At 36.7% G+C, this 24,869-nt stretch overlaps 2 protein-coding genes and 2 non-coding genes across 11 annotated transcripts; 2 read left to right on the plus strand and 2 right to left on the minus strand.

The window, feature by feature from the left end:
* The first annotated feature begins 1,445 nt into the window (after nt 1-1,445).
* On the plus strand, nt 1,446-12,265 carry LOC112292730 (nodulin homeobox). Of its 8 annotated transcripts, none has more exons than XM_024541507.3 (19): nt 1,449-2,121; nt 2,257-2,350; nt 2,937-2,978; nt 3,625-3,750; nt 4,201-4,356; nt 4,803-4,886; nt 5,209-5,337; nt 5,729-5,953; nt 6,183-6,314; nt 6,626-6,721; nt 6,961-7,125; nt 7,337-7,505; nt 8,110-8,235; nt 8,546-8,615; nt 8,907-8,961; nt 9,486-9,683; nt 10,233-10,739; nt 10,927-10,961; nt 11,454-12,265. In XM_024541507.3, exons 2-19 carry the CDS (start codon nt 2,297-2,299, stop codon nt 12,049-12,051), a joined length of 2,967 nt encoding a protein of 988 aa, XP_024397275.1. In that variant the 5' UTR covers nt 1,449-2,121; nt 2,257-2,296; the 3' UTR covers nt 12,052-12,265. The 8 variants fall into 8 exon arrangements, with proteins under 8 accessions (XP_024397279.1, XP_024397275.1, XP_024397271.1 ...); XM_024541503.3 differs by having other exon boundaries at nt 1,450-2,121; nt 7,337-7,652; XM_024541511.3 differs by lacking the exon at nt 10,927-10,961 and having other exon boundaries at nt 1,446-2,121; nt 7,337-7,652.
* An 819-nt stretch (nt 12,266-13,084) lies between these two features.
* LOC112292944 (U6 spliceosomal RNA) lies at nt 13,085-13,187 on the minus strand. The gene has a single exon (XR_002972863.1). It is a non-coding gene; the product is annotated as a U6 spliceosomal RNA (small nuclear RNA).
* Nucleotides 13,188-13,657: 470 nt separating this feature from the next.
* LOC112292945 (U6 spliceosomal RNA) lies at nt 13,658-13,760 on the plus strand. Its single transcript, XR_002972864.1, has one exon. It is a non-coding gene; the product is annotated as a U6 spliceosomal RNA (small nuclear RNA).
* An 8,056-nt stretch (nt 13,761-21,816) lies between these two features.
* On the minus strand, nt 21,817-24,582 carry LOC112292793 (MOB kinase activator-like 1A). The gene is made up of 7 exons (XM_024541615.3): nt 24,358-24,582; nt 24,135-24,183; nt 23,921-24,029; nt 23,451-23,544; nt 22,924-23,057; nt 22,417-22,580; nt 21,817-22,293 (listed from the first exon to the last, which is right to left on the minus strand). The coding sequence occupies exons 1-7, from the start codon at nt 24,378-24,380 to the stop codon at nt 22,219-22,221; spliced, it is 648 nt and encodes a 215-aa protein (XP_024397383.1). The 5' UTR covers nt 24,381-24,582; the 3' UTR covers nt 21,817-22,218.
* Between the last annotated feature and the right edge of the window lie 287 nt (nt 24,583-24,869).

Genomic DNA, 24,869 nt, shown 5'->3' on the forward strand with positions numbered 1-24,869 from the left:
TGTAGATCTACTGCAAATATTGCATATTAAAAAATAATTCATTAGCTAAATGACTTTGACAATCATTTAGCTTGAGGAATAGATTTCTCTTATATATATATATATATATATATATATATATATATGGTACAATAATTATGAAAGAAATAGATTTTTTTAATCATAATAATTTTATCTTGCATATGATATGAATAATTATAATCGTTCAATTCAACTCATAGAAAAGTAAAATAAAAAAAATATGTTTTATTAACATATTCTTTATTAAATTGAATCTAAATACCAATTTGAAAACATTATTTTATATTAAAAAATGATATTAAATTACTTCAAATCAATTCAAAGATAATGTGTGTTGATTCAATTTTTTAGAACTTCTAACATCAGATATTTAATGAATTAAGATACAATTTCAAAATGATTCTATAACTCAAAGACATCTTACATGCAAAAAATTATTACATTGTGTTTATGTATGCATGTAGGTATATGCATATATACAAAGAAATATAATTCACAATTATACATGAATATGAGAACATGTGAAAGTATCAATCTTATTATTAGTTCATTGAAGAAGTTATTAAACATACATAAGTTTTGTTTTGTAATGTTGCTGCTAATACAAATTATGGAATGATGTATTACAAATCCATGAAAAGCTTTAGATCAATGACGATTTCTTCTTTTTAAGGATCCTGTACTACAAATATTTGGTCTCCCAAATTAAATAGTTTTTAAAAATAAAATAAGAAGTATATTTTATACATTGCACACTGATGTTATGCATCATATATTCATCCATCAAGGTTATAAGTTAAGTGGGGTATATCTATATCAGCATTTAATATATTAAATTTGGTGGTTTTATATACTTTTAAAAACACATTCTAAGTTGTAATGAATTAATTATGGTTTAATTTAGATTGGTTAACTGACATAATTTGATTATTTTGAGTTAATCAACACATTGTTTTTTCATACATGACATTTCAAAATCACAACAGTTAAAAGTCGTAAAGCATTCTACACCAACAACTAAAGAAATTAAGAGAAAGAATTATGTAACAATTTTTTCAATGCAATTTGAACATATAACTAAGACTATATTCTTTGCTTTAAATTGTAACGTCTAATTATATTTCACGACAAAATATAGGAGATAAGAAATTTGGAAGCTTCAAGGGTGATAAGTCCAGGGGAATTTTATCATGAAAAATATTCACAATGAAAAGAACTCAAAACGTATTTCAAGCATCAGAGAGTATGTAAAGTAGACATACGGTAGTTTTGATACGATATGTAGTAAACAAATTTTTCTGAGACGAAACCTTGAAGGATCAAGATCTGAAAGGGGACGTGGAATCGAGGGAATAAGAGGGTGGGACGTGGGACGTGAGACCCGGGAAAGGGGGGGGTTCAGGAGCTGGGACGCAGGCGAGAGACTGACTCTTTGAGACGACAAACTCTGGCTTTCTTCGTTCGAGGCGTCGAGGGCGATGGCGGATACCTGCAGCCCCCGTAGGTCTCCCTGAGCCATTTGCATTGCCCTCTCCTCGGCTGCGCTCAGCCTCCCTCCCTTGAATGTTACATCGTTCTCCCTTTCTTAGACTTCTCTGTCTCTTAGCCTCGTTTCTGGTTGCTCTTTTCGTCTTATAGAGGTCAGTATTGAAAGGTTCGTGGTTGTAACCGTTTTTGGTGTAATTTCTTGCGGTCGTTGGCTGGTGTTGATGATTTAGATGTGTGAGAGAACATCTTAAGTGGTATTGTCGAGTTTGTTTAGAAGACTTTTAGTGTTACGTTATAGAGGAGGAATTTTTTGTCAGTTTGTTGTCCACGAGCGATTAGGATTGGGGGGGGGGGTGTGTGTGTGTGTGTGTGAAGTTAAAGAGGGAGTTGGAGGTCACTGGATTGGATTAGTCCTTTCGATGTGAGTTTGTAAAGTGGCAGAGAATGCTTGATGTGACGAATACGGGCGTAGAACGGGAGGAGAATATTTTCGACATCTTGGAGGCTGATCAGGTTCTTGAGTCTTCGTCGAGGAAATTTAAGCATCTGGAGACTGATCAGAGTCTTGATTCGACTTTTAAGGAATCCGAACCTTAGAAGAAGACAAAGCAGGTGTGAGAATTGGTAGTACCGACCCTTTTTCATTGAGTTCGTGCTCGCAACTCAATCGTTCTCCTCAAAGTATATTGCTGTGGGCTTCTTTCCTCTAGTAGGTCTAGGATTAATTCTTGTTTCTAAGCCGTTCAGAGTTCAAGGCTCTTATATACGTGGAAAATTCAGTTCATGCATGAAAACACGTAATGTCAACTTGTCACACGCTCTCGTGCGCGCGCTCACACAAGTAAGCAACCACAAAAATGCAATTCATGAAAAATGCTCAAAACTTGTGTCCGCTACCGAAGTTTTAAGTTATCATGTGTTGGATTCCATTCTATTTGTCGAAAATATCAAATTGTACTGATTGACACAAATTCTGAACTTTGTGCATGTGTCTCATCTTATGTGTAAAAATAACGCCTTGTGAGTAGACTTGATTCTGATTGTCTCCTAGCTTATATTTTCATTATCGGAATTGAATTTCACGTCCGCGAGTAGTCGATATTGTAACGCGGTTAGGCTAACAATTTGAATTTTTAGTGGAACTGTCTAGTTAAGTGGACGTTTGTGTTAGGAATAGCTTCTAAGAGCCGCATATTGCCACAGAGAACGTGCAAGTGGTTTAAAAGGTCTTCATTTGTACGGAGTTTGCGCTTAACTTCACACAAGGTGTCAGGTTTAGATCTGATGAATTTTGGAGAGGGGAAATTTAGTCGATGTGTGGCATGTGTAGAATTAATAACATTAGCAGGGTGTACCTGAATTATCCGAAGTGCTGTTGTGAATGATAAGTGGGTGAATCTGACGTGATGGTGTACCGTCATATGCAGGCAGGTAGTTTCAGAGAAGAGATGGCACCTCGCAGTTCTAACGTAAGCAATATTTCCTCTCTTTGTTGTTTACAAAACGGACAACGTTAGAATTGGCCGCACTTTTATACTGATTTTGTGGTGCTCCTCTTATATATAGATACAACGATGTTTCAGGCGAGTGCGATTGATATTTCCAATTTATATTAGATGTGGAGTTTTGTGACTGTTTAATCCTTTCATATATTATCTTCCTTTACTCTAAGAATTTGTGAACATGCTTATCTAGGGTTTAATCACTGAAAACTGAACTACAGTTTCTGGATTCATGTGATGCTACTATTCAGAATCCAGATTCGTTAGTGACTTTCGTCAAGTGCCTTGTGCAATCAAGTACCTTAGTAACGGCTTACCGTAGTAGCGGGTGTTTCACACTCATGTTTCGAGCGTAGTTGTTGTATTGGATCACTTGTGTTGGAAGCATGCCACAGAATGATAATGTTATTTGCTACAGTGGCAGAATTTAAAGGCGTCTAAGTTACGGGATCCTCTTGTAAACATTTTGAAGCTAAAGTATAATATCAATTGTAGTGGACATTGTTTGCGGCTCCGCTTCTGTCCTCTTTAGGAGCGCAACGCCGATCAGTTCTTTTCATCCTTTGGATGTTTTATGCTAGAAATAACGTCTTTGTGAGCTTCCTTTCTTCAGGTTATTGACGAGTATGTTGCCGTTGAGGAACTTCATGCATTAAGTCCAAAAGATATGAGCTCACTTTTACAGGAAGAAGAGTCTCTTGTACTAAAACTAAGCTCTGCAAAAGGCGTAATACTAACAGTGAGCTCTCTCGTTCGATCATCTTAACGATGCTGATAGTTTTGGAGCATTTATCTCATTTCTTATAGATTCTTGATCTCTTTCCGGTGTTGTCGTCTGGATTCTAGGATGATAGTTCTCTCGTAGTGAATCTGTATCTACGGGATGAACTTGTAAAGGAAAAAGAATCATTTTACTAAATTGAGCTTATCACCACTGGGGACACGTGAATGATTATAGCTTAATATCATGCACCTTTTGCTAATAACATAGTTAATTGAATGAGCATCAACGCAACAATCATCTAACAACAATTAATGCATAATGTCAAAGATACTCTGAAGTCTAGTTGAGGTCATTAGTCGTCAGGTTAATCGTGTTTGATTATGAACAAGATGATAAACACCCATTGGGACATCCTATCTCTGAATTTTCAAAATGTTGTTTGCTTGATTAATGGACTGGTTGCAGGTGGATATAGAAAAGCTAGCCAGTTGCCTCCCATTGCACCTCATGGCATGTGTTGCTTCCAGTGGAATCGAGCCACGGCTGCGATACTGGCTACGTTCTGTCCGCTTACTTCACACATTGAGTTCCTTGGCTCATGGTTACCCTAAACTTGCTCAGGTGTGCTATCTGAATGCAACTTTACATATTAACAAGTATTAATGTCATTGGTTTGGAACCTTTATTATTCTAGATGTGTTCTATGGATTCTGGTAGATGCCCAATTTTTTTCAAAGTCCTTCCTACAGAGTTTTCAAGGGAGTTGTCCATTATTTAAATAGTTCTTCAGAGTTTTGTATTTTGTAATTGCTTTTGTGATCTCGTGTTTTGAGAATGGTTCCAGATTTATGTAGCACAGAAAAACTTCGTTAATCGGTCAATTCTGAGTGTGAATTAGATGCATCATTGGGTCAATAGCTGCGTGACTTACATTTAGCCTATTCTGACTTCCAGTAGTGCTTTACAGCTTCCCCTGTTATTTAGTTACAGTGCATCTCATTGATCGTGTATCTGGATAAGCCTTTATAGCTCAGGGTGTAGACTGCACTCTTTTGGTGGTTTTGTAGGTACTGCTACAGGACGTGAAGATAAGGATGCAGATTCTTGATCTTGTCACCTACATGCTTGTTGTTTTAGCTAATATGGAGCAGGTTAGTAATATTGTCTTGTTTCCCATCTCTCGAATTTTAAAATTAATTTGTTTTTATGACTACGTTTTTTTTCACTTTCATTTATTTTCTATCTTGTTATTAGGTTTCTTTTATCAAGTACGAAAATTTTGGCGACCTAAGATATTTTTGGGTGTCCTTCTAATACCTTGGCAAAGCATCACCGAGTTTTCCTTCGTGATGCATTTAATCTGGTGGAAGTGATCATGTTAAAAGGGCTAGGCACAATGTTCTTTTTGGTAGACGTTCTGATATATGTGTTTCAATTTTTATGTCATGTTTTAGTGGCTTGGTATGTGTACAGGAGGGTCGAGGTGGGGGCTTCATAGCGGTGCTTCATGCTGCATCAGTGGCTTGCAGTCTGTACCTGTTAATGGCTTTTATCAGCCATGATTGGTTAGATATTGCTCATGTCCTTCTTGCTCATCCAAAGGTACTGGTATACTTTGTAATTTGGGCTGCCGTTTTGTGTCTTTTGTGTTGAATATTTTTGGAGTGTAACTGGAAGAGTGCGTAAATGTTTTTCTTGCCGGCGCAAGGGCTAGGATTCCCATATCATTTTAATTGAATGGCAACAAACAAGTCTTTGTAATTTACAGTTTTGTTTTGTTTTTATGAATTTTTCAAAGCAATTAAGGGTGGTTAGGGATTGACAACTGATACATAATCCATCATATACACGAAACGATAAAGATCTACCTGCTTTAATACCCTTTTAGTGTGGGTTCTTAAGCTACATTATATTGTAAGTATCATTAGAGTCCGTTCTTTCTCTTAGAATTTTGTGTTTTACAATACTTCCATTTCGGATGGATTGCGATCAGGTCGACGTCTTCATGGATGCCGCCTTTGATGTTGTCAAACGAGATATTGTGTTGCTTCAAGTGAAATTGCGCTCTCTGAATACAAAGCTCTCTGCAAAGAAGACCACATTTGAATCTGCCGAACGCGTTGCTCAAGTTACTGCATTGCACTGCGAGGCATCATTACAAGTCCTTCAACATCTTTGTGTTACACCAAATTTTAGAGATCAAGTACTTAGTCACAAGGTCAGTTTCACTCTAAACTTTGGAGCTAAGTTCTGCCAGTACAAATGGTTATGTTGATTTTGAACGCAATAGCGTTCCTCTCTATCCTGCTTTTTGGTCTAACCGGCAGCTGGTTTTACCTCATTCTGTTTTGGAAAGCGTGGTTGCTTTTCCTTTTTATCAGTTTACTGTTCTCGAATTTCTTGCACGAAGGGTGCTCAGTGCTTCGCTCTCTTCTGAACTGTGACAGGAGCTCTGCAAAAACGGTGGCATCTTGAAATTAGTTTTGGCAGTATTGAGGCTGCAACTTCCGCCTGTATTTTCCAACTCCAAGTCTTTAAGAGCGACTTTCTCTCGTTCTAAAGCCAAAGCTTTGGTAATGGTAAGTATTTGTGAAAAGGGATTTGTGTGCGGATTGCTAGTTCCTGCTATGTCCTTTCTCTATCGTAGTCTTTGTTGGCGTTTATTTTGGCACATAATGTGAGGATTGTAAATGTTGATATGTCCTCATTAGATAACACGCCTCGCAGACTGAGTTGCCTATTTGTTCATATGATTTGTTTTAATTTTTTTCTTTCTCTGATAGGTTATTATTAACCCTTCTCTAGAGGTAGTTTAGCAGTCATTTCCTAAGTTGTAGCCTTGTCCTGTTATCGGAGATTAGTATCTGAATGTCCTTTTATGCTGTGTCAGATGCTGAAATTCTGTGAATCAGAACAGTGTTCATTCTTGGATGAAGTAGCTGCTGAACCACATGCCATGCAGCTTGCGGAGCATGTTGCATATGAGGTGAGCAGTTCGCATCTCTGAGTAATCTATCATGTCACACCATAGGCTTGCAATGTGAGTAAAGTCTTAAAAACTTATATGAGATCAGCTTCAATTTCTTTCTCTAACAACCAGAAGAAGTTGTTTAAAGTCACGTTTGTCATATAATTAACTGAAGTGCCTGAAGCGAATAATTTGAGGGTATCCTTTGAGATCGTATGCTTGCTGATTCAAAGTATTCTATATATTTTTATTTGCAGGTACTTTTGCTAGTGAAAGGTGCTTTGCTGGAGGATCCAAGACTTATTGAAGATGAAGAAGAGGAAAAGAAGAATCCTATGGGGTTGATGCATATAACTTCATTGCGCCTAGCTGACATCTTTTCTGATGACTCGAATTTTCGCAACTTGGTGATGGACCAGATTGTGCGTGAATGCTTTATAAGCTTATCTTCTGACAGATGCTTTTGCTTTCGCAGGATCAAACTGTTGGTCAGTGTGAGAGAGGTCCTTGATTGGGATTTTTGTTCTTCACTGGACTTGCAGGCTTCAATCTGCCCAAAAAGTCTGGAATTGCATTGTTTTCCATGGATGTGTGAAAGAGTAATAATTTGACATATGCTTTTTGTTTGCGCAGGCTCCTGATTTGGCATCTGTATTAGCAGTTCATCCGACTAAGTTTCAAGAACGCTGGTGTGGAGGTCCTGTAGCTCGAGAGTTGGCAGTAGGAGAGCAGGATGCATCATTAATATTCGACCCATTTGAAGCTGCTGGAGAAGCAATGGCAGCGGCTGCTAAGGTTGTTGGTGCGTGTGTTCCTATCCAGGAAGAGCCTTGCAATCCCCCTGACTTCCAGATCATACCTTTGGTAGCCAGTGCTCATCAGACTCGGGCCGCCCTGTTGGTGAAATTATTTGCTAACTTTTTCTGTTTTAATGCCGAGGTCTGCCCAGGTATATTTTCATCTGAATTTATATTGTATTATATTTTCTTTTCATTTTTCCTTTTTGGTGCAATTCATATCCTTAGATTGCATCATATCTTATTCTATTGATTAGCTCAGACAAGAGTTTTACTGCCTTATGCATGTGAAGGTTTTTCCTCATTCTATGGCCTATCTATGTTTTTATAGAAGTGCATGCTGAGTGTCTTTGATCTTGGAGGCGCTTTGAAGAGGCTGGGTCGTAAACTGCTTTTTAAATCTTAATAACTATGATTACTAGTTTTTTCTCATACCGTAATATTTCTTGCAATTCAGTTGTGGCTAGCATTTGCTTGCTGTTCCACGACTGTCTTAGTAGCTCTATCGTCTTGCATTTCTTGTTGATTCTATAATGTGTTCAGTTCTCATGGTACGTAGATTGATTTGATGTTATATCGCATCACTGAAGATAATACTTGTTCATGCAGCTGATGAGAAGGACCGGTTCATGCACACATTCTTGCGGTGTCTTCGTGAAGGGCCTTTAGATCTATCTCACCCCTTATTTTTTCTAACTTTTGAGCGGACAGCCGTGCGAATCTGTGAGAATCTTCGTAAGCTTCTATCCATGACTCTACGACATTTACTATTTTCAATCCCTAATCTTTACACGAGATGCTGGATTGATTTCCCGAACAAATCGTTTAAATGGCTCAGGAGCTTATGTTGCATTTAGGACAATATTCTGTCGTTAGCCTTGGTATTTGAGCATGTATATTCTAGAGCACTTTTTGTTTGTGGGCAAGCACTGGCGAATGATGTGATGGTCTCGACTTGTGACGAACCGAACAGATGTTTGATTTTCACATCCTTTCATACACCACTTGGAGCCTTTCGACTTATAATTTGATGTGTCTATGGCAGATACACTGTATGACTATGTCCTGACCTTGACATCAGATACTGTAGTGGATGATGATCTTGTTCTTGTCAGGTAAAATTGGTTCCGAAATGTCTTTCGATGTATTTACCTTCCGTGATTATTGCGGTTAAGGTTATATGTGCCCAATTTTAATTAGCTCTATTATTATTTAGTGCTCTTGAATGGAAGTTCATTAGTTCTTGAGATGGCTATGAACTTGTTTGCCAACTTTAAACGTGCAGTATTTCAAGAAAAATGAGATTGTACTTCATCAGATAAATCTCTCATTTTCCCGTTACTGTCGATTGTAAGCGTCTTCCGCCCCTTAGTTATTTCTAACTCTCTGCACTGGTTTTTACGCAGTGACTTTGCAGAGGCTCTCCATCTTCAGATCTGCCCGTCTTCTGGTAGTGTTGCGGTATGTTCTACTTTACTGAAACATCATCTTCCCCTTTGTACGTGTCGTACGACATAACATGTTATTGGAAACTGAATCATTAATTCGTCCACAGTCCATTAAAAACACAGACGTTAAAAAGTTACCACAAAAATTACTCTTGTTAACAGGATCTCGTAATTCTGTTAACCTTCTTTTGGTAGCTCATAAAATACACCAAATTCTTGCTGAACATGGTTCTTGTAGTTGATTACTCGGGGCAGCTATGTGCTGAGTCAATCGTAGGCTGTGGATCTGCATCAGAGACAAGATCAGATGAATTATCTTAGGTGTTCCAAGTTCGTCAACAACCCAGAAGTTTGAATTGACACATGTAAGGAGGCTAGAACCAAGGCTTAACTTACTAAAATCACCTAATTTCTAATGTTAGCTTTCTTAAATCCAACCTGAATGCCCGGTTAGGGAATAAAAGAATAATAACATGTTCCATACTTAGTGCCTTTTGAGATGCACACTTAAATTGAAGTCTTGTTGTGAGTGAGCAGGATGCTCCATTGTTGAGCTTTGTTCGTGATGGGCATGAACAAAAGCTGTTACAATGGAAGAATGAGAGAGAGCAATCTGAACGCTGGAAGCGGTTGGATCAGTCTAGGCAGTCTGGCAATGACGAAGTGGGTGCAACTGAGGGTGCATTGCAGGCGTCAAATGAGTCCGAGAAGATCGAGGTGGACGCACTATCCAAGGTAAATTGTGTAGGTTATGTTCTTAGATTTACAGCTGAACTTCAATGGGTACTTTGTACCGTTCAGCATCGACACAACAACTTAATGATCACAGCAAGGAAACGATTTACACTTTCTTTTTAGTAATAAGAGTACGTACTCCAGAGCATATGCACACCAGAGACAGTGATACAGATGATTGAGTCTCATCAAAGATTTTCATTACAAAGGACTTCCCCACCATCACTGCGCCTAAAATTCCTGATTTTTGTTTTTTTATCACTAACGTACCGACATTATTTGTGTTCATCATTTATTGTGTAGTATGCGCCACATTCATACTTTTAATGAACGAGCATACGTCTGCAACAGGATAACAAGAGGGCTGGTCTTTCCGTAGTGGAATGAACTGCTTTTTACTGTCAGCAGAGGAAACGTTGGTATTTACAGAATTTTCCTGGTCCTTAAAAGTTGCCTGCGGAAATTGAACGCAGTCTGTTCAATAAATGCTAGAATGGACGTCATGCTGGGTGCGCCTACTGAAGTTCGACCTTGTGGGTCATTCGTTAGGTGGAGGAAGTTCCACATACTTCAGGAGAAGCTACTGGGCATAATATAGAAACCACTCCAACTGCAACAGCGGTGATGAAGACGGAGGATGTGAAAGAGGATTCCGTTCAGCGTGATGGAACTGCCCAGAGTGATGTCATTGCCTTCCAGCGCGTCTCAACAAAGTTGGAGACCCATAAAATTGAGATTAAGTCTGCAACTATGGTGGTAAAAGAAGAGGTAGAATCTAGAAGCGCCAATGTCACAGAACGAGAGGACATAGGAAGAGGGGAACAAGAAAGTGGAGGGGTGACTTTTGGTGGAATGGGGACTCCGGCAACGAGGAATAGTAGGGATCGTGAGCCCTACAGTAGCGAACATGGGGATGAATCTCAGCCCAAGAAACGGAAGAGGAACATTATGAGCGATAAACAAGTTAGTGTAATGGAAGCGGCTCTTCAATTTGAACCAGAAATGCAGCGTAGTCCAAAGTTGATCCAGCAATGGACTAATCATCTAAATTCAATCGTAAGTTCGTTAACGTAAAATTCAATCGCTTTCGCTTTTGTTTTTCTTCTAATTGTTTTTGGTTTTAACACTCGTATCGACTGCTACAAGTTGTTGAAATAGGATGCTGACATTGGAAACTTGTAATCATTTGTCTTGCATTTTCACTTTTTGAGAGAAATGGTGATGATTGTCTAATCTATGTCAGGGACCGGAGGTAGCGTATCATCAGCTAAAGAATTGGTATGTCATTGGATGGCACATTTGCTCAGTTTGAGTCTGAAGTTAGTCTCCTCCGAATTTTCACCTGAGATGAAAGTTCATTTGTTCTTTCTTTTATCGTTTAACTCCTTATACGTCGAGACAATGTCACAGGGCAGCATCTCTGAATGGTGTAAAAAGTTGAAAACATTGACTTGCTGGGGTTCTCAAATTACGGTTGAAGCTCCCTTGTGCGTTTTGGACCTCATGGTTCTGAAAGCATGGCCATATAGTATCTGATAGACCCAGAAACTGACGAGTGAAAGATTGTGCATGCGCCTTTTCCTGATATTATCTAATTCATCAGATTCTCCTGAAGAATGTGATTGAGACGGCGATCAATTAACCCTTCATCTCATACTGTAGTAGTCATGTTAAAACATTCGTGGGTTTGTTGCATTAAATTACATCCTTTTTACTCCGCAGTGTTGTGGTTTGTATTGATTGAAAGTTGGTGAGCTTGGCGTGTGGCAGGCTGAACAACCGGAAAGCCCGTATCGCCAGACAAGAGCGTGAAAAGCAGCGTCAAGAAGAAGGGGATGCCCTCATGACTCGACCTGAAAAGTCTCTCCCCGCTCGATCTGTCGCCTCCGATGACATGGATAGTCCTGCAGAGACCTCACCGCGGTTGAAATATGACGATATAGATCAAGGAGAGGTTATTCCCTTAAAGTTGTCCCTTCAAGTTTCTAGAACACCCTCAAATGCTGGCAGTGAAGGTGAGCCACACAATTCTAGTAACAGTTTGGTAAGAAAGTGGAAGGGTGGTGATTATGTGAGCTTGCGGAGTAAGAGCGGTAAAGACATGGCTGTAGGAATTGTTCTCCAAGTAGAAGGCTCCTGGCAGGGACATAGTCTAGAGGAGGAAAGCTTGTGCCTAGTTCAAGTGTCGGATCTTAAGGTAGACAGGACCTCGAAACTCCCGTTCCCTTCATCAACGACAGGCTCTTCATTTGAAGAAGCTGAAACCGTACTTGGTAAAACCCTTGTTACCTGGGACGTCGACCACATGTGCATGGTGACAAATATGTCTACACCACCGCTCGTAAAAGTAGTAAATTCTACGTCGTGAACCTGCAGATTGACATCCTTTTTGTACATGCCTTTGTGTACATGACATGTGCATATTTAATAGACTCAGTTTTGGAACGGACACTAGTACACGAGTTTATGCTACTCAGACGCACACAACCTTCTGATGCACCAGCGGTAATTAAGCTGGTTCACTCTCTCTAATCAGAGACCGTTTTTATTCTAATTTACTAGTTCAATCTCTTTCTGTTTGATTCGTTGACTCTTTTCTAGTGGTAGATGTGAAACATTCCTCTACTCTTTTCTTAAGCATTAATGGTAGTGGATATGTCATTAGCGGTTTTATATTGTACTTCTCAAGTCCTATAAAAGTGTAGGACTTGCTTCTGCTAGTGCTCAAATCCTCATAGCATGTGGACTTGATCCCAAGTTTTAGTGACCAAGCTTACGATCAAAAGCCACATGCTATGTGAATTAGAGCATAATATTGAGCATGACATGCACTGTGAGAAACCTGTTCCTGGGCAGCGAGGGGCATTTGCTCAAGTTTCACCAATTGCGTTGAAAACCAGCTCAGTGAAAAGCGGGCGTCGATGATTTCATGATTAACCAGTTTCTAAACCTACATTTAATCCAACACTAAATCTAATGACTTAAAATACCTTTACATAGAAACAAACCTTGAAACACTAAAGTTGCAGTTATGTGACAAAGTTGGGGCACATGGGTGGATCATTTGGTGTGAACTAGTGAAGCAGCATAATGTTAGGACCGATTCCGACCTCATTAGCACCAATTTCATGGTCTCACTAGACGCAGAAAACAAAAAACAAAATCAGTTTGTAGAAGACAACAATGTTGATGGAAGTATGCTCCCAACAGGAAGCAATGGATTGTTGGTCATTTCCAGCATTGTACAAGTGGATACGTTGATACGCTGGTACTCATGTGGGCAGTAGCTTGTTTGGTGTGAGCATGTGAGGCAGTGGGACAGACCCAACGGAAAGAATCAAAAGCCGAAGCGGAGCAGGTTCCAACAGAACGGAAGGAGAGGAGGAGAGGGAAGCTCTGGAAAAAATTTGGACCATTTCTCGATTTGTGCGTGTCATCCTTGCGCAGGGGCCATGCTAATCTTCTCTGTATCGTTCCAATTTTATCAGATGTCTCCGAAGAGACGCAATCTTTACGATCACTACCGCTGTATATTTCTACACTCTTGTGCCACGCCATCCCTTATGGGCTCTCTATCGCTCGCCAGCATTCATTCGTGCATGCGGCATCGGTCTTGCCATCACGTCGGCATGCTCCACGATGAGAAGGTGTCGATTGTGCACAGAATGCAGTGTGGTGTTCCCACAACCAAAATCCGAGACCTGGGTTTGTTTCAACATTCGAAATCTGGGTTCGACGTAGAGCGAGGTGGCCAGAGCAGACGTTAGATAATAGTATGTACAGTTGTCGCCTTCCCCTCAATGGTTTGCATCGATGAAAAGACCTTCGAGGATGAGACACCACAAACAACTAGTGTAACAACAGGCAGATGATGGACAATGTGCGTAGAATGCTGGCGAGCGATAGAGAGCCCATAAGGGATGGCGTGGCACAAGAGTGTAGAAATATACAGCGGTAGTGATCGTAAAGATTGCGTCTCTTCGGAGACATCTGATAAAATTGGAACGATACAGAGAAGATTAGCATGGCCCCTGCGCAAGGATGACACGCACAAATCGAGAAATGGTCCAAATTTTTTCCAGAGCTTCCCTCTCCTCCTCTCCTTCCGTTCTGTTGGAACCTGCTCCGCTTCGGCTTTTGATTCTTTCCGTTGGGTCTGTCCCACTGCCTCACATGCTCACACCAAACAAGCTACTGCCCACATGAGTACCAGCGTATCAACGTATCCACTTGTACAATGCTGGAAATGACCAACAATCCATTGCTTCCTGTTGGGAGCATACTTCCATCAACATTGTTGTCTTCTACAAACTGATTTTGTTTTTTGTTTTCTGCGTCTAGTGAGACCATGAAATTGGTGCTAATGAGGTCGGAATCGGTCCTAACATTATGCTGCTTCACTAGTTCACACCAAATGATCCACCCATGTGCCCCAACTTTGTCACATAACTGCAACTTTAGTGTTTCAAGGTTTGTTTCTATGTAAAGGTATTTTAAGTCATTAGATTTAGTGTTGGATTAAATGTAGGTTTAGAAACTGGTTAATCATGAAATCATCGACGCCCGCTTTTCACTGAGCTGGTTTTCAACGCAATTGGTGAAACTTGAGCAAATGCCCCTCGCTGCCCAGGAACAGGTTTCTCACAGTGCATGTCATGCTCAATATTATGCTCTAATTCACATATGCTCAAATGCTCAACTCGAGAGAGGCATAGCTTATTTATTTATCTTGTTTTTCTTCTGGTTTTGGAAGAAACGACAATTGTTAAGGTTGACTGTATAGTTTGGACCATGTTGGTGAGGAATTTAGTCTTGAGAAAGTGGTATATGTTATCTTGAGTATATTGACAGTGTTTAATTTCATTCAACTATGTGCTTGACATGTAGGAGGTTAAATTAAGTCCAAGTTATGCTACTTTTAGCAGTGCATGTTGTTTTAGTAAGGATGGCTGCATAGGACTATGTAAGAGATGTTTTTTGAACTTTTATTTAATTGATTAGGTTTTTTGGATAAGGTTAATTAAACACAAATTCAATATTCAAATATTTTGTAAAGCATTCTTTAATTCCAAATTCAAGAAGCATTTTGTTGAATTTTTCCTTGCCATTGAACCAATTATGTAATTTGAAGTTTATTCAGATATATAAAGAACAATTATGAGGATATAACTTATTTCAAATTTTATTCTATAAATACAAATTCTGTGATATTTTCTAAAAAACTAATAAGAGACAAAAATTCTTCCTAAGTTGTATACTTTGGTATGATAAACTTACAACTACAAGCACATTACATATGATCATCCCTAGATACTTACATCATTAGATACTTACATCCCTAGATTTGAAAAAGATGTTTATTTTTATCACTGAAAAAACCAACAATGATAACATCATTCTAGCTTTTCTATAGTACTAGTAATTAATCACATCCTCTTCATCAACTTTATCTCATAATATGATTTCTGAGATTAGCAAGAATATTAATTGATTTTGGACCAGATTTTTATTATATATTTTATAAAAAATATATGCTATGACCATTCTTTCAATAATACATTCACCACTATAACTTGGCACCATGGTCTTTGTCATTTAAATATTTTATCCATTTGCTCCATGCAATATTAAACCAATATTATATAATTTTTTTCTATTAAAATCCAAAATTTTAACATATAAAGGTTACATCTTTGAGAAACATTTTAGATTATTATATCCTACAACATGAGTTATTCAAGCTATAGAATTATTAACTCTTGTACACAAAGACCCCATAGTTCCATGATGATCTAAACCTCTAGTAGTGCACTTCTTTTCTTTATATTAATAAAGACTTATTTTTTTTTATACTTACATTTATTTTTACAAAAAAAAGAAGTATAATTGGTTTGATCATGTTTTATTTAATATATAAATAATTATTGAAAACTATGCCAACAAAAAATCCTTCTTCTTCTATTTTTACAACAATGGTAAATTTACTTAAATGTACTATTATAAATTTTGTATGAAGCTTGGCATTTGATGCCACTTTACAAAGTTCCAGAATCCAATATAAATTTAAGTTAATGAACATAAAATCCACTTGGCTTCAAAAGATAGTATTTATACTATATTAATATTAGATGATTAATTCCAACAGAGATGTTATTTTTATAAGAAAAACACATATTACTTAAACCATAAATTCATTTTTAAACAATTGTATCTTTGTCATTCTACTCTAATTCTATTAAATTCTACCTTGACTATAATAGTAAAAACTTTTAAATTTTGCAACCTAAGTTACACAAACTATTCTAAAAATAAATTATAACTGCTTTTGATACCTTGTAAAATTACATCTACAAAGAGGATTTATACATACAAGTATTATAGAAAAAAACTAGCCAAATGTATATATCTAATTTTTTTTATTAAAAATATTTTGTAATACTTATTTAATATACTATTAAAAGCTCAAAAATCTTTAAAATTTAAAAACCATATAACTCTTTAGTCTTAAAATAAATTGCATATTAAAACAAGGACATAATTTATAAGACAATACATGATCTTAATAAGATAATTTTGTAGTAGAATCTAAGTGCACAATTCTCACTGTAATTTGACAAATTTATTTTTTGATACAATCTCTTCTTTTATAATTTTCTTCTATGTTTTTGAGATTGTCTTGTTTCTTCTGAAAATGTTGAGCAATTTATTTATTTTTCTATAACATAAATTCAAATGTTCTTGCTGATATTGGGTCTTTTCTTATTTCGTAAGAAACTTAAATTTCACATTATCAATTTGCATTTCTTTTACTTTTAATTGTACATGCTGTAAGATTGTAGCTAACACAACAATATTTTAAAACCAACAGAGTATAATTTCAAAAATTATATGAAAAAAACCGAAAAAATATATTTTAATTTCATTAAAAACTAATTTTTATTTAGTAAATAAATACTAAAAATGAATTCAAGAATAGTTTCTTGAGGTCACATTTTAATTTGATATATTTAATAATATTCATCTTTATGTCAATTCTTAGCATCTTTATTAGTTAATTATTGATCTTTAAATTAATTAGTTAATTTTTTGCTACTTAATTCAAATTTATTGCTACTTAACTACTAAAATTGCATCTTTCTTTCTAAATGTATATCAAATTTTTTCCACAAATTCATGTAATTTATAGGATATTATTTTTTTTTATTGATGTAAAACCAAGAAAACCAAGGTAAAACTAGTTTTATTGAGTAATGTTTTAATAAACTTGACTTAATATGTTGAAATTGGATAATGTTGTATATAAAGTTTATAAATAAATTACACCTAATTGATAAATCCAAAAAAAAATTAAACTATCATTATTAAATTCTTTAAAATAAACTCTTTTATTTTTTAAATATATATCTCTATATTTTCACTAATAAAAAAAATCTAAAATATAATAATTATTAAAAAGACTCCTATTATATTTATATCTTTATATCTTTTTATTCTAAGTTTGGTTATGGTACTAAATAAAGTAGAACTGTCAGAAGCAAAACATTCTTATTTGTTCTTTTATTTGTATTCTAAAATTAGAATTTTAAAATTTAATTTTATAGAAAAAATAACTATAAGATCTTTTGCTTCTTTATAAGAAATCAAACTAAGTAAGTACAAGATAAAAAAAAAAATAAAGATGTAAAGACAATACAAGTTTAAAGAAAGATAATCTATAACTTTTGGAGTTCTTTGATACTTGCAAAAGATTTGGTAATTTGATCTTTATTACAAAAGATTAAGCTTGATATTACAAATATTAGTCTTATAAAAAACATCAAAGACATTAATCTAGAAAAAATATTTTAAAAAATTATATGAATAATTAACTAAAAAAAGAAGAAAGAAAGAAGACATATATATATATATATATATATATATATATATTTGTAAAAACTAGAAGGTATTAGAATGGACATTATTATGTATAAAATTTTAGAAAATCTTAAACCAAGACTTAAATCTAGAAAGACATTAATAAGATTAAGGATGGCATTAATCTTACCTATATGCATACTTCTTAATGAGAATATTATATAGGGATTCCTTAATAATTGCAAGACTTGTTAGCTAATTTTTTAAATTATAAAATAATTCTGTAGTAAAATTTTTAAAATAATATTTTTCGAAGATGTTATTTTTGCCGCATTACATACATATAGATCCAATCTATAAATAAAAAAATTCTCTCATACTTCTTAAAAAAGATATTATCTACTTAATACACTTCTACTAACTTTGGTTTACTTCTACTTATATAAATGGCATATATATCTATAATATTATATCCACTTATAGAAACTGATTTTAAACAAAACAAAATCGATTTATTTCACAAATTAATAAAGTGTAATATTCTCTAAATGATATTTTTAAATTTTTTATTAAAAAAAATATAAAACTATACAAAAATATATTTAAAAAATATACAAGTCAAGTTATGAATGACTTATATTTTATTTTATTGATTTCATATATTTGTATCTACTATAAAAGTTCAAATTGGTTTTCTTAGATGATTCAAAGAATGTCGTGTTGAAAAATATAATGAAGAATTCATAATACTTTATACTTAGTTCATCACAAACTAAAAAAATTAAATTCTATTATGAGTAATATATGTGAATATATTTATTTACTCAAATAAAAAATATGCTAATCCACATCAAAGTTTTACAACATCTCTACTAAATATACATTTTTTGAAATTACATAAAAATATGTAAGAAAATATGTTGAAAAATGATTAATAAATATTGTAAATTTTTAGTAAATAACAAGCTATAATATAAAAATTTAGTAATAAAATAGAATTTTATGACGAAAATTCTTTAAAAAAAGAATAATTCTATATATTAAGCCAATAGATATGAAGTTAAATTTAAAAAATATATATTTTTTATTTTAGAAATGTTATTCTAAAAATAATAATAAGATTAATGATTATATGAATACATGTTATCTTATTTAAATATACAACATAATAACATAAATAATGTGATGTGAAAAAAAAAATTTAATTTCAAAATAATGATAATGGTAAAATCTTCTATATAATCTAATAAATAGCTATAATAAAAATTAATATTTAATATTTAATATTTTTATTTATGTGTATGACACATTTTTAAAAAACCATCATTTGTACAACCAAATCTTTACATATACACATTTGTTACAATGATAGTAGGTTATGATATTTTAAGACTTTAGTTTCAATGAGTATACAATTTTTTTTATCACTATTTATAATTTTTTGTTTTGACTCAAATCAAGTTCTTGTCATAATAATCATGCAAGTGTATGTTGTAAATATTACAATTTATTCTTGCATAAAATGTTGTATATATTTAATCTTTTAAGCTTCACAATTATATGTATAGTTTTTTTTGGTTTTAAATTTTTTTCTTTAATATTCCAACATTATGTTCAATCTTCATTTTCATAGACTCTTCACAAGTATTTTGAAATATGCTCCTCCATAATATTTAGTTAAACAAGAATTAAATTATTTTTATAAATTTGTTTTCAGAAACATGTGATTATTATGAGTATATCTTTAAAGCCTTGTGCATGCATTATTTATTTAAGATAATTGTAAAAGAATGAAAAGGTTTGTTGAATAAAACCAAGTTTTTGTGTTATTATAATTTTCATTGTATTATGTAGCTCAATAAACTAGAACTATGAGTATATCATTTATGGCACTTTCTATCCAAGTTAATCTACTGAAATAAAATTAGATTGTAAAAAATACAATGTTTAAAAATCAATATATGGTATTTGGAAATGACTTCACTGTTCTTTTTAATAAAAATTAATTAGATAATTAATTGATTGCAACCATAACCATGTTTGTGAAGAAATGTAGCACTGTTATTAAAAATTCCCAATGTTTCAACAATGTCAAGACGTTTCATTAACACAACAAAACTTTATTTTTTTGCATCATCCCCACCATTTGCTACCCCTTATTTCATACACACTATAGCAATTCCACAATTGTTTTTCAAAAATTTGAAAAATTAAGATTTGTTGCAACACTTTACAAACAACAAGAAGATTTATGCAACACATCTGCACTCATACATGTTCCTCATGTGGACTTGAAAAAGGATGTAAACCATTTTTTTTTGTTTTTTATAATGAATCACGAGGAATGCACAGACATGATGAGTTATTTGTTGACTTCCTCATTCCACATAGAATGAAATTCCTCTTGAGAAATAACCCAAGTGTTTCTGTAAAATCGTGTGTCTACAGAGTGTGTGAATCACAGATACTTACTCGCTTTTCGCTACAGGCTAATGGACAGATAGGAGGGAATCCAGCCAGCGTGCATGTGATTTCCACACAACCAGAGGTACCTCTCTGTGCAGCTGCTGTACCGCACCCTGCAAAAACCTACGTCTCTGACACTGCCAATCTCACAAGCTCAAAGGCTTCTCTGACTTTGCCAACGAAATAACTTGGGTTGGATCCTCCCCGACTGGTACCTCTTTAACTCTGAGTGGCGACATGGAGAATGTGATGCGTCTATCCTCCTCGAGTCAAGCTGGCGTTACCTGCATCCTGCTACACGACTCCATTGGAGTAGGAGAAGACAGACCAACACATCAGCCCGTGGAGGAATCAGCAAGGTTGAGAACCATTCCAGGGATGAATCTCTTACGACCTACTGATGCAAACGAAGTGGAGGGTGGATATGAGATTGCAACCTCCCGGGGCTGTGTGCCAACGATCATGTTTGTTGCTTGAAAGTGGCAGGCACTGTCACTCGTACCTCTACCGACGTTTTGAAAGTCGGGTATGTCGCAATAAAACAACACCGATGAGAAACGGCTCCTGAAGCTCATCTCTTGATTGGAACAGGGGCGGAACTCGTCTAAAAAAGCCACTTGTCGCAAACCTTCAATAGATGAGTACATCTCCTAGGAATGATCAGTCGACTTGCGAGGGTTTGGAGTGAAGCGAAACCCCACGAAACTCTAATGTTGTGTGAAGAGCGTGAGGATTGGCATTTTTGTTCCGCTCATGATCTGTTTGCTATCGATACTTATTAAATTGGAATGGATTGTCAGAATTACACTCACCAGGGAGGAAGTATAACAGGTTGAAATTCCCAAGGCTGCCAGTTATTGATTTGAGGCTTGCTGAAGAGAGTTTTATCCTGTGTTACCTTGGATACATGATAATTTCTTCGTAGTTTTCCAAGTAGGAGTCCCCTCTGCCTGCATCTAGGAGTTTCTTATGGTTAGTTTCTCTGCATTGAATCTTATGTGCCATGGGGCTGTTATCTTAAACGTTTCAGCTTCAGTCATGTTCCGTGATATATTTTCCTTTTCAGCCTCTAAGTCCTCTATTTCTATATCACTAAAGTCTTCGTAACTGGTGTAGTTTGGAAACTCCGTGTTCCTAAGAGCATGATTCAAACCCTGGTTCTTCATCAAATCAATCACTTGATCCTGGTCTTTACACTTGTACTCCAAGGGTTGCACGATGAAGAACTTCTCATTTTCGTCGCTCTCTTTCACGTCGAGAGATTGAAACTTGAAGAATTTGTGCGAGCTGTCATCCTGATCTCCAGGTTGCAATGAGTGAATATCTAACTGCAAAAGATGCTCGTGTTCGACCCCAACACGATTATCCCCAACCTCAGAATCAAGAAACACATTTTCGTCGGCTGCTTCACAGAAATCCTTCAACTTCGTATTTCCCAAGTCCTCGAAGTTGTCATGGGCTTTTTCTATGGGTATAGTCTCAACACCCGCACTGTCATTCGTTGTCACATTAGATTTGAAGCTCCCAATTGTTCCTCCAGTTCTTTTGATGTCCACAGCTTGTATTGAATGGACACTGCAATCCTCCCTCTCATAACTGGGCGTTTTATAACTCTGCCAAGCAAGACAATGCAGACCCTCGTCTGCCACTTCCAAGAGTTCCTGTTTCAGCAAGGGTATCAAATGACCATGCACATTCCAAACACAATAAGCAGCGGCCGCAACACTCAAAAACTGGTTGTACAAAAAGTGGCCGATGAACAACACCTTGAAATTACACACAAGCATCAAAACTGTGGAGAGAGAAAGAGAGATACAGTAACGCAGACTTATATTCAGTTCAAATAATCTTAATAAGAGGTGGTTCAAAGAACAAAGAAGTGTTTCGAGCCAGGTCATAGAGGATGGATACACATCCAGTTTCTACATTGACGCTGTTGGTAGACCTTTATTATGCCACCAATACCTCAGGCCAGTCTAATAACAACCAACTAGCGGTCAAGAAGACCACAAGCATGGTCTTTTCTCTACCACTACCTTCAATTGTAAATTGTTCAGTAGGTACGCACTATCTTTGTATTTTCACACTACGTTGTTCAGGAGGTCGACACCACCTTCTACTGGTCCAACCACAGGCTATGCATTTCCCGGATCTTACCTATAAACATCATCATTCCCAACTAGAAGACTAGTTGACACTAGAGAGGGCGACGTGGTTAGTAGGGTACGAAAATTGATTCAATCAACTCTTGAAGTGGTGCGAGCTCCTTTTTGTCAATCAACGAAAACTCCTGAATAACAAGAAAATTACGACAGTTAGATTACTGAATACCGAATTCCGTAACGACCATCAAACTTTTAAATGATGTATCATAACAACGCCGAGCAAATGGAACAGGGGTAACCGGTATTACATGAGTGAAAAGGATAAAGTGCTTGAAGCAGGTGTTCAGATGGGCCTCTTCTTTGAGACTGACAATCTTCTGAAAGTGAGAGTGGTATATATGTGCATAAACCCGGAACAATCTCTTGAAAATAGTCTTTACAACTTCCCTGAAATTTACAGGAAACGGAGCCCCTGCAGTGCCAAATCAAGCGGAACATATTACAAAAGAATAATCCTCATGCTTAGATCAATTTTGAGATTCTAGATTTACAAGCTCTCGGGAGCTCCATTAACTCGCAATTCCTATATAAAATAATTAACTGCTGAGAATCAGCAATAGGAAGCCAAACCATATGCACTGCGAACAAATAAGCCAGCACAACACTCATTCGTGAAGGTGGAAAAGAGATGTTATCCCCAGCCTAGCTCTGCATCCCTTCATTGAACTTTCCGATGGTTCTATTCATATGCATACAATTAATCATAAAAAGATGTGAATCACTAAAAACAATGGTATCTGGAAAAGTAGGTAGACCTATTTTTTGTGGAAATATGGCTTCATCGTCAAGCTGTCCTTCGATCCAGTCCATTAGATACTCCACATACTTCGGTGCTGAAACTTCCAAAGGTTTCTTTATCGTGACCCCATCAGCCCATCGATACTCGTACCTGCGCCCCAAAAACGTTGCGCTTATCGTACTAAAAGAGACACTAGCTCCCAAACAGGAGATTCGAAACTTCACCTCTACATTACTGTTTTGAAACTTTGGTAAACATTAAGCATCCTCTTCACGAATACCATGAATTGTGGCCACAACCAGGTCTAAAATTTCTTTCATAGTACGAGGCACTGCGTCTACGATGGTAGAGTCACTTAAATTGCACTTCAACCCATACACCTCGAAAATAGACAATCAGGTATATGAGAGATAGGATTGTAACCATTTCAGGGTTTAATTGAGCACCAAAATTATCTACTAAAATGGAGCCGAGAACACAAAAATGAATGACGAGTAAATATATAAATCACTTCTTGTTGCGAAAGGGTGAATAGAGTAGTACTTGGGTCCTGCGGACATAGTAGGACAGTTCTCAGGTGTGCAGAACTCGGTCAATGTTCCATAGAGTAGATTCACCTGGTTGAAAAAATCCACGGCTGCCCCACAGCGAGTTGCAACAGAATGAGAAATGGCAAATTTCGTCACAGAAAAGGGTCGAAATAAAAAATCGGAACAATGGTATACCCCTGACAACCTTTTCTCAGGGAAGAAAGCTTGAAGCAGACACTATTAAATCAGCATTCGTAACATGCAACTATCTCCTTCAACAAAGTAGCACAAATCCCAGACTTCGTCGGTTATCTTTGATTTTCTGTTCTTTTCTTTTCTTCTCAAAATGGCTTGACATTTAGAATTCCAAAAGTGCTTGAAAGTTGAAAGTCACCCATCTGATGCCACGAAAATAAGTACGACCTTGATCGTGAGCCTAACGCGGCTACCATTAGAGGGAAATTCGGGATAGCTAAAACTTACTATTAACAGCCAACCACTCGTAGAGATCTTCGCCAGGAGGTAGGCGCACGGCCTCTCGTAAGTTTCCACTTCCAAGAGTCGCATCAATGTGCTTGCGCAGGGCAGCACCCTGCAAGTCACCGCCCAAAAACACTCAGCAATTGGGCCACTCCAGTCCCTCGAATCAATCACAACCCCGACAAGATCACATTGAAAGCCCATTAATCTTTCGTACCTTACTCCCTGAAGGAGTGCTCTTCTTCGGGCGGAACGTGCGCTGATTCCTACATTCCCCAAAAACAGCACCATCAGTAATCCCCAATCCACCGCAAAAATCCCCACCCTAACCACCCCAACCACCCCAAACATCTCATCAACCCTAAATCAACGCAAATCACTCCAAAACCCACAAGGAGAACACCAATCTCGCAACATCCAAACCCAAATCTGACCCGCACCTGCCCAGCCCAAAGAGACTCATGGCTTTGAGAGCAGCCGTGTCTACCCCACGTCTAATTTGATCCCTTCGCTGCAGCTGCGTCTTTTCCGGCCTTCCTCTGCTCTATCTCACAACCCCTCCCTTCCCACTCTCCCTCCCTATCTCCCACTCTCTCTACACAATTTAATCACACTACCGGCCAGCACCCCTCCGTCGAATCTAATCCAAAACTTCCACACTTTCTTCCTCTCCTTAATGATCTTCTTCTGCCCCCCTACTCCTCTACTACCACCTCTCCTACAACAGCACCCAGGTCCTGCTGCTGTTCAGATCTCCGGCGGCACCAGAAAAACCGGGCACCGCGACAAATTCATAGAGACGGAGGAGGCGCGTTGCGTGGAATCTGGGTGCAAACACGGCCCACCTATGACACTATCCCTCTCCTCCCGTCGCCTCCCGTCCCGTCCCGTCCCACCCCAAGTGCCTTTCCTCGCTGCTTCCCTCCACTGCAGTTTCCGAAACACACAGAAA

This window comes from Physcomitrium patens, chromosome 15 (genome assembly GCF_059467195.1).
Source record: "Physcomitrium patens ecotype Gransden chromosome 15, ASM5946719v1, whole genome shotgun sequence".
Taxonomy (NCBI): Eukaryota; Viridiplantae; Streptophyta; class Bryopsida; order Funariales; family Funariaceae; genus Physcomitrium; species Physcomitrium patens.